The 12,911-nt window shown below is 29.1% G+C and overlaps 1 protein-coding gene across 2 annotated transcripts; it reads right to left on the bottom strand.

Annotated features, from left to right (window-relative positions):
• Positions 1-4,065: 4,065 nt before the first annotated feature.
• Positions 4,066-11,125, bottom strand: LOC147803198 (histone deacetylase 7-like). Of its 2 annotated transcripts, none has more exons than XM_087150533.1 (7): positions 10,637-11,125; positions 8,681-8,814; positions 7,273-7,323; positions 7,100-7,167; positions 6,281-6,438; positions 5,658-5,713; positions 4,066-4,241 (listed from the first exon to the last, which is right to left on the bottom strand). In XM_087150533.1, the coding sequence occupies exons 2-7, from the start codon at positions 8,743-8,745 to the stop codon at positions 4,136-4,138; spliced, it is 504 nt and encodes a 167-aa protein (XP_087006659.1). In that variant the 5' UTR covers positions 8,746-8,814; positions 10,637-11,125; the 3' UTR covers positions 4,066-4,135. The 2 variants fall into 2 exon arrangements, with proteins under 2 accessions (XP_087006659.1, XP_087006658.1); XM_087150532.1 differs by lacking the exon at positions 10,637-11,125 and adding an exon at positions 9,210-9,317 and having other exon boundaries at positions 4,067-4,241.
• Positions 11,126-12,911: the final 1,786 nt, after the last annotated feature.

Raw genomic sequence — 12,911 nt, 5'->3', positions numbered from 1 at the left:
TCGTGGGCCCATAAGATTTTTAATATGATCAAAACTTGAAGGCAATATTAACTCTTTTGTTACGGTAACCTGCTCTGCTGAAGTACCACCAAATAGTACAACACACCAAGAAATGTGCACATTTCACGTTACAATTCGTATTACACTATACTTTTATACCTAACTAATATTTCCCTCTTAAATATAATAAATAGAAACTTGTTAAATATTACGCCCTAAGACGCGATGGCTCAGGGCTTTCGCCTTCCAATCAGGTGAACCGGGTTCGAATCCCGGCAATTGCTAGTCGATATGAATTCCACAACCAGCTTGCACCGAAAACAGTGCTGACGTAAAATATCCTCAGTGGTAGACGGATCATAGGTTAGAGTTCCTTTGCCGTCAGGCTTAGAGTGGAAGGCTCTCGTGATCTTCCTCTCCTTGTAACGCAAATGTGTGTTAGTTCCATCAAAAAGCCCGTCACGAAGGCAACTTTCTCCCTACACTTAATCCAGGAGTTCCCTCGTCTTCCGGATTTGGTTCAAAATTGCAAGGCTACGTAGTTGAACATCAGTAGTCATAAACCCAAAAATTAGTTCGGCAGTTCAATGACGGTTGTAAAAAAAAATATTATGAGATTTCAAATGAAAGGAAATAAAAAGAATATAAAAATGTAAGGAAAAATGAAGAGGAAAGACGCTGGATTGCGTGAAAATTGGTTCTGTTTTCTAGTGGACAAATTCTGAATTACACTTCAATAGTAAAAAAGAATGACCCTACCATATTGGCGAATTGTTGTTAATTTTACAAACAAAAGCAATTTAATAATATTGGATTCAATCAGCCTTATTCAGATCCAATGAAATACTATTTTTCCATTTATAGGATTTTTTTTTAAATATTTCCCTAAACATAGGGATCAGTAAACGTAAAAAAAAAAACAAATAAAAAAACGAGAAAATTTTAATTTATTCGGGAGAGCGAGAGAATCACGCGAATTCCAGTAGTCTTCCCTAAAAATCCAGTAGGGTTGCTGGAAAAAAATGGACTACTTTGAATAACTTTTGACATAATGATCGGATCTTCACGGTCAAGGACCCAAACATAATTGTTAGAGAAGGTGACCTCGAATATACTAATTAGAGCAGACAATATTTTAAATTACGAAATCAGACATAAAAACGCGCTTTCTCCGAAAAAAACATACCTTTTTTTCAACGGATTCGCGTTTCTGACACCCAAAATAAAAATATTTTTATTATTTTTAATTTTTGTAAATATTTGTTATTTTTTATTATTTTATTAAATGATAGTTGAAAAGATTCTAAATAGTTAGATACATAATATCATATGTAATTTTGCAAAGCAAAATACAAAATTTAAAAGAAATTGGTAAAATAGTTCTTGAAAAATCGAAATATTTTAAAAGGAGACGAATATTTATAATTTGATTTCTCAGGAACTATATTCAGCCCCGATTTCGCCCAAATGTTTTGCCATGTAAAATTACAACCTTTAAAATGATGTAAAAATTGCATACCTTACAATTCAATTTCCGACTATTAATAAGTAATGTTTAAAAATAAAACATTAAAAATTTACCAACATTTATATTTTACTAGGAATTATCCTTGGAAAAACGAATTTCATATTTGTGAGCAAATTTTTTTTAAATCGCTTAAAAAGTTTTTGAGACATGCGAAATATACAAAAAGTGAAATTAACATTAAGGGGTCCAAAATTTGGATCGCTCTCCTGACCAAACTATCAGGACCATATTTCCTGGGTTGCGGCTATAATCCGAATCCGTTAAAAAAAAGTATTTTATTTCAGAGAAAGTGCATTTTTATGTTTGATTTTGTAACTTAAAATATCGTCTGCAATAAATTATTAGCATATTTGAGAACACAGCCCTCAAACTGTTAAGTCAACTCAAAAATTCAAGTTGGTGAAAATGAATTTTCAGCGCGCAAAAAAGCTTTTTTGAAAGTGTCCTCGTAGGAGCAAACATTGCAGGATAAAATCTTAAATTTCGTTGCAAAATAGTTACTTTTTAAAGTTAAGAAAAAGCTATTTTAGCCGTGATTTTTACTTTGGTTGCAATTTTCTTCCTGGTTAACGAGTTTTTTAAGGTTAATAATCGTCTACAAGGGTTCAACGTTTCGAGGCAAAACTCAGACTTGAAGTTTTTAGGTCAAATATTAGCTAACACTTGCCATAAAATTGTTACTTACAGTTTTTTTAATAGTTTAACGTATGGATTAACGATGTATTAAAAAGACTATAAATATGGAGTCAAAATTCAAACTTGTGGTTTTTATTGTCAGAAATTAGATAGAACTTGTGCTTTTTAGGAAAATTGTTTCGTTTTTTAGGGATGCAATTTTTTTCTGATGATTTAACGTAGAAGTGCCAACAAACTACTTACGAAAGTAGTAAAGTGGTAGGCAGACCCATATAAATATTAGAATTTTAAAATTTGAGTTAGTTTTTCCTATTTAAAAAATCCCTTGTCAGAGATGCCAACTGCTCCGGACACGCCAAAATAATTTGAAAAAAACGGTAAATAATTACAAAGTTAATTTTGAAAATATTTGACTATTTTTGATTGCTTTTTAAAAGGTATAGCATGACATAAGTACTATAACTTGGTGAGTTATATAAGCCTACGAATTATTTATAAATAGTGGTGGATAAAAATCTACTAAATTGAATTTATTAAACCAAGAATCACAATTGATAAACTACCATTTTAAAATATATATTTGCTGTCCGGAGCAAGTTGGCATCTCTGCCTTGTACAAGAATTAAATACAAGAATTAAATCTGAAATACATCTAGCTTAAAACTTCATATAGCATACAATTGTATTCAAACATTTATATTAAAGTGAAATGAGATGTATTTTTCACTAATTCAAAAATAACGAAAGAAAAGTTAACTATTTTGATGCACTGTAAAATCGAATTTAGAAACAAACATTTTCATTTTTTTTTAAACACACCGTACTTCTGTACAAACTGTAAATAAATAAAGTCACTATACTATTTGCAACTAGAACTGTCTACAGGTCTTAAAAAGAGTGAATGTTGTAAAAATGAGCTAGTAATAATGTGAAAATAAGCTTCAAAAAATGCACTGAACTAGCAGAAGTGTCTAAAAACGCAAAACATGGCTCGTGATGGCTCTGGGGATAGAGCGTTCGCCTTCTAATGAGGTAAACCGGGTTCGAATCCCAGCGATGGTAGGTCGATACAAGTTTCGGCTCCAGCTTGCGCCAACCACAGTGCTGACTTAAAATACTCTCAGTGGTCGTTCGCGTCTGGTTAACCGTGGGAGGTTTTTGTGGCTTTCCTGGCCATGTAATGCAAATGCGGGTTAGTTCCCTCAAAATGTCCTCTACGAAGGCAAATTTTGCTCAATACTTGATTTCGATCAATACTTCGCTCAATATATCCAATATCCAATGCAATAATCGTGGTAAAACTGTCATTAATAACATTACTTTTCGAAAGAGTCATGGAAGCTCAGGGGATAGAGAGTTCGCCTTCCAATGAGGTGAACCGCTTCCGAATCCCAGTGATGGCTGGTTGATACGAGCTCCGGCCACAGTGCTGACGTGAAAAATCATCAGTGGTAGACGAATCATGGATTTGAGTCCCCTATCCGTTAAGTTAACCGTGAGAGGTGTTCATGGTTTTCCTCTCCATGTAACGCAAATGCGGGTTAGTTCTATCAAAGAGTCCTCCGCGACGACACATTTCACCCAATACTTGAGCCAGAAGTTCCCTTGGCTTCCGGATTGGGTTCAGAACTTTAAGGCTACGGAATTGAACATCAGAAAGTCGCAAACGCAAACTTGGGTTAGCTGTTCAACGACGGTTATAAAGTAAAATAAAAATATAAAGAAAAATAAAAAAAATGCCGATCTCATCAAAATTCGGGCTTTACTCATATGTTATGTAAACTCATATGTTATAAAAACCAATAAAGTTTATCGCTGAATGATGAGCAGCTTGAATAAACTGTCGATAATTTCAGATTCCCAAAAGTGGTCATAAATAAATGTGGTCGCTAGATAGAGGTGATCTTTCCTGGATGTTTCACTTTTCTTGTTAAAATAAGCACAACAAAGATATTTTTCTAAAACATTAGTTTAACAAACAAATCTTACCCAATCAAAAATGAGTATCTTCTCAAGCTTCAGCTTTTCTCTTAGCTGTTTCGCTGCAATTGCCACAGAAATAAAGAAGCAGTAACCCCTGTAATATTAAAGAATGTTGGTGTAAAAATTTAATCTTAGTTTATAGAGAAGTTTCATTCTGATTTAATAATATAGAAATATATTAAAAATTTTGAAGGGACATTTTATAATATAGATAATTAATAATATAGATAGGATTTAATAATATAGAAATATATTAAAAATTTGAAAAATTTAAATGAAAATGTCTTATTTACTATTATTTATTTATTTTTTAAAAATGCTATAACTAGGCTATAGCTTTTTTAAAAATGCTTTAGCTTTTTTAAAAATGCTTTAGCTTTGTGAAAGAAAATATTAAAACAATTTCCACAAATATATCCTAGACAGTTTTGAGTATATTTAAATTTAGTAAAACATTGAAAATAGATTGATAAACTAATTAAAATATTGTAATACATTTTTGAACTTTTTATGAGGGCATTAATCACTTTTGCTAAATTTAAAAATTATTTCTGTAGTTTCATACTGGATAAAAAAAGTGCATGAACCAAAACATGATGAACTCTCAAAACTATTTACAAAGTAGAGTATTTCAAGATTAATATAAGTTATTTTTGAAAAGTCCACCAGTATCTAGAATTTATTGACAATTACTATATTTCTAGTTGAAGTCATAGTCTTGTATGAAATTGCCTTTTTTTTATTTCCTAAAAAGTTTGAGAAACATATCTGTAAAAAATTCTTTTCATGAAACAATCCCACTGTTTTTCCTGTCTTGAATGGAAAGCTCCATGTGAAAATGAGAATTGCTCTCTTACCCTAATCCCCCTAATTAATTTATTCCCACTTAAATTCAAATTATATTCCCTTTATAATTTTAATTTATGAATTATCCCTTTATTTTAATAGCATTTTTTTTAGGTTAGAGACCAAACTCTTGGTTTTTCATGCATGGCATAACTTTTTTTTTTATCACTCTGATACTTTTCTCTCTCTCTGGTACTCTTTCTGATACTTTCATGAATTTTAGACAATAATTTTAAAATAATTATAAATATTAAAGGTTATTTTATTGTATAGAAAATATGTACCACGATAAATTATCTTTGTTAGTGTGATGACTGTAATATTGCAACAGGTTAATTAGATATCTGCATATAAATGCATAATGCAATTGATTTTGGTTAAAGATAAATGCAATTGATTTTGGTTAAAGATAAATGCAATTGATTTTGGTTAAAGATAAATGCAATTGATTTTGGTTAAAGATAAATGCAATTTATTTCTGTTAAAATATATTTTTACTGTAATTTATATATTGTTATATTTTTTATATATTTATATATTTATGTTTCATATATTTTTATATGTTTTATATGTTTTATATATTTTATGTATTTATATATTTATACATTATTATTATACAATATGCATATATATTTCAATAAAAAGCATTCTAGGAAAAACTTACATTGCTTCTTGATGTTCCGCATGATGTCCAGGAGGACGGACGATAGCAAAACCCTTCTACAAATAAATAAAATATTTCATTGAAAAAAAAGTAGACTATTTGTAGATTTATGTACAAATCTTGTAAAAAAGACTAAACAAAAATATACTTGGAAAAACATATATTTATCTTCGAAGCTTCTTATATAAATTATTTTAAAATATCAAAATAAGTATTTCATTTAAAAAGTGCTGTTACCGTTAAATCTGTTACTCTTTTTCCCCAAACTGTTTTAACCAACGGTTTGGTTCTTTTTCCCCTTAGTTAAAATATGTATTGATGAAATTATTTGTGTTACTGCATTTTATTGCTAAAGTCTTCAACTCCACAGTAAGCTTTGTCCTTTAGTGACTTAAAGTATCCCTTAAAACTTTAGTCTTGGAAAAAAGTAATGTTTGAAGGAAAACGAAATTAAATATGCAAAGAATCAATGAAAGAAAAACAAAATTATTCTTATAGAAGTCATGAACAAATTAATTTTCAAGGTTATTTATATAGTAACATTTTTCTGTATGATGATTGATAATAAGCTTATCATTGTATTGCATAACTATCAAGCATTAAAATATAAATATTAATAATACCTCTATTTCATCTGTTGCTACTTTCATGGCCAATTCAACAACACATCCAGCAGCCATTCTTGCTGCACTTGCTGTGTGTAGATCATTCCAGGTTGTGTCAGAATCTACACCAATGCCACCACAAGGGAACATCACAAAATTCTTCATTGGAAGATCAGCTGCAATTGATTAAATATTAAACTTTTATTTTTAATTACTATTATCATTAAATTATGAACTTATAAAGTCATTTGACGTTTCAAATTACATTAAAATTAGATTTTAAAAATGTTTTTAAATTTCCATTTTAAATTAAAAGGGTTACAAACAATAATTTCAATAAAATAAAATAATTATATTATTCAGTTTCTTAAATGAAAAATCTTTAATTTTATACCTATTTAAACTGAGAAATGTATTTCAATGCAGTTAGAAGTTAAGTAGTTCTTTATTAAAAAAAGAAAAGATTTATATTTTAAACTCATATAGTTTGCCGATACAGAATGTTATTAGAGAAGTAAAACAGTGCTTAAATAATTAAGTTTCATCTTTCCTTCAATTTTTTATCTCGTTAAGTTAATTAAAGTTAAATATGAACAAGAAATTGCTTGAAACAGACAAAAGAATTGGATGATTTGGTTCCTTTTTATTTTAAAATTTAAACTTAATGCATATCTCGGTGAAATTTAAAAACTGTTAAAAAAAAGTATTTACAAGAATAAACTGTTTAGTTTCACCATATATTGTAATCTAGTTTTAATATAACGTAAAAAAAATTTTCAACCTTTGCATGAATGAATAATCATAAAACTGTTATCAAAACAAAAACCATTTTAATACCTAATTTGCTGGAATCAAGTTTCGGTCGATTCAAAGGATTGGCCCCAAATAAGAGAGTATATGATTCACTAAACAAGCAAATAAAAATAAAATGTAATATTTTAATAAATTGTAAATTTAGGATTTAATATAAGTTATAAAAATGCACATTAAAAGTTTTTTTCAAAGCATACCTATGACAAGACTGGATTTCTTCTAGGTGTTGCTTTCCTGGATCTGACTCTCTGGAAAGAATAAAATAAAAAGCTTTCATTTAAAAGTTTTTAAACATTGAGAATGAATATGAATTTATTTTATAACATAAAATATTTCCAATTAGAATATATGTCATTAAGTATTACAGAAATTTAATTACATGTAATTGCCTATATTTTGCCTACTTTCATAAATTTACAATGTGATTGAATTCTTTTAATATAAGCTTGTTAAACTTATAACCTCTGTAGTTCTAATGATCTTTCATTCCAGTCTTCTTTAAATCATAATAACATCCTTTTTTGAAATAATTAAAAATTTATATGATTACATACCTCAACAATTCTATTTCATTTAGGAAAAGGAAAATGTTATTTATAAAATGACTGGTTATTGCAGTAATATAATAATTAGCTTATAATTAAAAGAAATTAACATTACAGTTTATGTATCATATAGCGAGATATAAGATTTTAGAGATATAAAAATAACATATTTTAAAATATAGGTATCAAATTTCGTTCAAGAATGCTTTAGCATATTTTTCATCGAAGTTGCTAAAAAAGCTTAAGCTCTTCAGCATCTTGCAAAAGTGAAACTGTTTTCGGAAGCATTAAAATATATATTAATATATATATATATATATATATATATATATATATAAAATTAATCATTACATTTCCCCCTCCCAAAAATGGCATACGTTTGTTAATATTTTTCCATTTATTAAGTTAATACTTTTCTATTTATTTCTATATTCTAAGTTAAAAGGATACTTTTGAGGAATTAAAATGTGGTTAACTGTAATAATTAGAATGCAATACAAAATATCTAAATACAAAACTCTTCAATAAAGGCAATTTTTTTAATATGACTAGTATTTTGTTCATAGGAATCTATTTTTTATGACACTCAGTCTATTTGAGTTCTATCACAGAACATTTTGTCTTTCTTAATATATTACCTCCTAATATTTGTGGATTCTCCTTAGGTAAGACTTTTCTTATATTTTTATTTACACTAGAATTTTCTCTTGAGCTAATTTGATTGATTAGATATCCAATGAGTTTACTTTTGTATTTTTGGTAATGATAAGATTTGCTTAGTATAGACAAAGGCTATTAAAAACACCAAATGAAAATAAATGCAAATATTGTGAACATGACAAAAAATTAAGTTGAGATCTTTTGACTATTTTGAGCCATGGGATTTGGTTATCTGTCTTTGTTTCACCATTTAATTTTACATCGAATCATTAAATAATTGTATAATTACGAAAATGTGGCATTGTAAGATTATGAAAATGTTAATGGACAAAAATAAAAATTATGTATTTATTTGTTTTATATAAATGAGATTTGTTTAATATTCGAAATTGCCTCTTACCTCGCATCTATTAAGAAGACTGGTTTCCTGTAACCTTGCCCATATACTTTGTAGGCGACCACCATGTTCAGGATGATGAGCACTGCTACCACAAACACATTGATGTTTTAACATTAAACTGTCGTACACAACACCTGTTAAAAAGTTAAATTTGGTATTTTTTAAAAAAAACAGAGCTCAAACTATTAAACAATACGGCGTCGCAAATAAATACTTAAATGATTAAAAACAAATTTGTAAGCAAATCATTTACAAAGTCAATCAGAATGAAGGAGGGATTAAAATCATCAAAAGCCAGTTTAAATAGAGTTACTGGAATGTACTTGCCCTTCATTAATAACCAGCTTTCAGCTTCAATCTTAAATAACCAAGGTTTTTTATAATTTTAATCCATCCTTGATCTAATTTGTTAATAATTCATCTGATTTCAATAGCTTGTTTTTCTTTCTTTTAAGTATAACTCTGCAGTAGCCAGAATGTTTTTAATCTAATTTTTATAAAGTTATTCTTTGAAGAAAGAGGTTTGCACCTGATGAGGAGAAGGAGCTTGCGTTTCCTGACGACTTCCAATCGGACTAAGAGCAGCAACAAGAGGTTCGAGACAGAGGCCTTCCCAAATGATGCCTGATGTAGATACCTATAAATGATCAACTAAAGTCAGTTTTTTTTACACACTTATATTGAAGTATGTATTTCCTTAATTATAAATTTTTTTTTATTTGTTTTCAATTCATGAAGTTAAATAATAGAAACATTGGAGTCATCTAGTTGTGAAACCGGAAAAATTATGAATTAAACATATCAATTAGCTTCAATAGGAATATGCTCTCATTACTAAGCTTTTTACAAAAATTTTTAATACAGCAGATACATTCTTCATGCTTTGTATTAAAAGCAGCAGGTTTTGCATCTAGAGTATTTATCAATAATTTTTTGGGAAAGATTTCTGCATCGTGATCAATGGAAAAAAAATCGCCAAGTCTTGACAAATTTCAACAACTAGTGGCCCACAAGAAACTGAAAAAAAAAGTAGAAAGGGGGACCAACTCAAAGTGTATCACTCGTAACCAACCTCTACATGTTTTTTGAAAAAAATTTGCAAGTTTAAAATCATTTGGCCCCTTGGAAATTGTAATTGAGGTGACAGATTACATACAAAATATTCCCATTCTTTATATACCAATGTGTTCTGTATGGAGAATAATTTTAAATCATTATAACATTTTTACCTAGATATATACTACATAAAGACATATGTTATCGACAATGTGAACTTTCATCCATGAAAAGGTGTCCCAACATAGAATTGAGTTAACATGTCTTATATACTAGTGAACTGGAATTAAATAATTGTAGTGGTAGACACACTACATTACCCCTTCAGAATTTTATCTGTGATAGAATCGATGAACAATACCACTAGTTGATTCATTGCTGTTTTGTGTATAGACTGGAGAGCTGTATTAAGTTAACTGGATTTTGATCGCTGGCCATGACAGTTACATTAAGATCATACATAGCTCCTGCGTTGTCATTAGCAGTTGAGTGTATACAGAGAAATATTGTGTAATTGAGACTGAATAGCAACAGCGCGATGAGGACGGATGACTAATCTAAGTTTGGAACAGAAATAATTTAGAAATGATTTCTTTATTTAGAGAGGGATAACGACATAAAAACTACACTCTTAAAAATTTAACTATTTTGAAGAAAAGAAAAGCATCAAAAGCATTTTTTTTTCTTTCTTGATATTCCATAACCTGTTAATATTAGTATATATTTTATAAATTCAAGATAGATCCTACTTAGAAAAAGAAGAACAATTTTAAAAAGTTCCAAAAGTATTTATTTTGGAACTAAAAATAAAATAAACTGATAAGGAATGTACAAAAGTTTTAGACAAAAAATATTTTAATTCTTGAAGTTGCAAATTAAATCAATCAGAAGACCTCTTACTTGTTTGAGTAGATTATGTTGCTGCTGCTCACAGAGTCTCTTTTCTCGAGCATATTGTTCATTTTGTTGAGGTGATAAAAGTATGGCTTGTGATTGTAGCATTGGATGATCAAGAGGTAGTGGAGCTGACTGTGTTCTCCCAAGAGGTCTTTGAATGGTTCTAGAATTGAAATTGAGGTAGATTGTTTAATAAACTTATGAAACTAACAGATTGAAATACATTCCAGTTCATTAAAATATCTCAACAAAAAATAAGCACCTTTAAAGTACTTTTTAAGCATTCAAAAAAAGTTTAAGCACTATTACATTAACAAAATGCAAAATAAATTTCAAAGACTTTATATGATCATGATAAAATTACTAGTTACTGACAAAGAACTCTTTTCTTGATTATATTAGCCACCATGAAAAGATAGAGAGATTTTTTGGTTCGATTTCAGAGGGCGTAAAATGAAGCCTGAAATAGAGAATATCTTGCAGCTGAGTTGCATTTGGGAGTGCAAGAATCTCATCAAACCCAACTCAGTAGTCAGTCCCAAGTATTTCATCAAAGATGTTAGGCTCTATTATACGTTACGGGAAATGGATGGTGGTTGAATTAATTGTGAAAACGCTGAATGGAACAACGTGAAAACCACACTTTTGCATGATACACAGCGAAAATCGACAAGGTAAAAAAAATCTCATTTTCGAAAAGTGAAAATTAAGCAAGGGCTTTTAAAAAACGAAAATAAGCACTTTTAAGGTCTTTTTAAAAACGCTATGAACCATGAACTCTAAGTTAATCCAGTGATTATACAAACATACCTATGTAATCTTTGTGCATCAGTGATTGTGGTAGGATACTTGTGATGCCAGTCCAGTATTTGGATACTTGTTGTAGGTGGGAAGTCTCACTGTAAAAGACATTTTTATTTATAAAAATAAATATTTTAAAAAAATTAAAAAATACATAAATTTATTAATTTAGATGCTTGAATATATCTATTTTTATTTCTATAAACAAAAATGTTAGAAGAATATATATTATAAAGTTTATACAGAGTAACTAAAAATTCAACTAACCAATTCAGAGGGATAATAAAAGACACTAATAGAATAAAAACTGATTGTAGAACATGGTGCAGCAAACGATATTCAGAGGTTTGAAATCGTGAATGGGGCAAGCGTGACCTGTTTCTCAGTCCATGCGACTTTTTCCTATGAAGTCAAATTCAATCACTAGTTTAAGCAAGACTTGTGGGCGGTTTGTCATTAATTTGGCAGACTTCAAAAGCATAGGTGTCATCTCCATGTGCATTCGAGAATCGTTTTTATGTCGTTGTAGACTGTAAAATCCCCTTTCCCTCTTAACGTGGTTGGTAATCCCTTGTTCTGCGTTACGTTTTTATCCTTTTCATATCTAATATCACCCCTATGAATTTGTGAGTCACATTTTATAACATGCTGTATATTAAAGCATTTATAAATAATAAATTAAATTTATTAATGTATTTTTATTTATGCAAGAATTATAAACAGATTAAATTCAACAAAAAAAAAAATTAAAAGAAATATAGAAATTTTCACGTAGATTAATATATTTATTATAATTTAAACATATACTATATATCGATTTCAACGAAGTATTTTTGCATTTATGTTAACAAAGAATCAAAGTTATTGTAAAACAAAGCAATAGTTTGAAGCTGATATCTTTTCAATTTGACATAAAATTAAAAATTTATTACGTTTAAAAAAAATTTCATGAATAATTGCTACTTGGACAACTAGATTTTTAAGAATTAGAGAGTATACCCGGTAATGCTGGGTAATATGTTAAAGACTGTAAGACATTTGATGCAAGAGGCCTTCCTAGACTTATGGTGGAAATATCTCTTTCCTGTACTTCAGAACCGCACTTTTACCAATTTCCTGTAGAGTAGATAAAAAATATTCAAGATTCAGTATAGAATATGATAAAAATAGAAGTTGCCTTAAAATAAAATTGAAAGAAAGCTAATTATTTAAATTAACTTAAAATTTAATTCACCATTGTATTGCCCTTAGCAGAAGATACATATGCCTAAAGTGAGAGTTTTACAGAAGTGAACAAGAACTGTGTACTGTTGACCTCTTTAACCCTTTGCTTACCGCTGGTACAACATGTGGACCACATGCGATGGTACAACGTGTTTTACCATAAACAAAGGGTCAAGTAATGAGGGTGTTTACAACTTAGCGCCTAAAGAACTTAGAGGGTATGTTATAAGTATTGGTTTATACTATTTTTCAG

This window comes from Parasteatoda tepidariorum, chromosome 9, assembly GCF_982258835.1.
Source record: "Parasteatoda tepidariorum strain Cologne lab strain chromosome 9, Ptep-v5.0, whole genome shotgun sequence".
NCBI lineage: Eukaryota > Metazoa > Arthropoda > Arachnida > Araneae > Theridiidae > Parasteatoda > Parasteatoda tepidariorum.
This window is presented reverse-complemented; position numbering and strand designations above follow the sequence as displayed.

Excerpts from the sequence above, each read along its gene's own strand:
- LOC147803198 (XM_087150533.1), bottom strand. The coding sequence starts at position 8,745 with ATGGTGGTCGCCTACAAAGTATATGGGCAAGGTTACAGGAAACCAGTC. Across the intron at positions 6,439-7,099 it reads ACTTGATTCCAGCAAATTAG|CTGATCTTCCAATGAAGAAT; the intron begins GTATTAAAATGG and ends AATCAATTGCAG. Across the intron at positions 4,242-5,657 it reads GCGGAACATCAAGAAGCAAT|GGGTTACTGCTTCTTTATTT; the intron begins GTAAGTTTTTCC and ends TTAATATTACAG.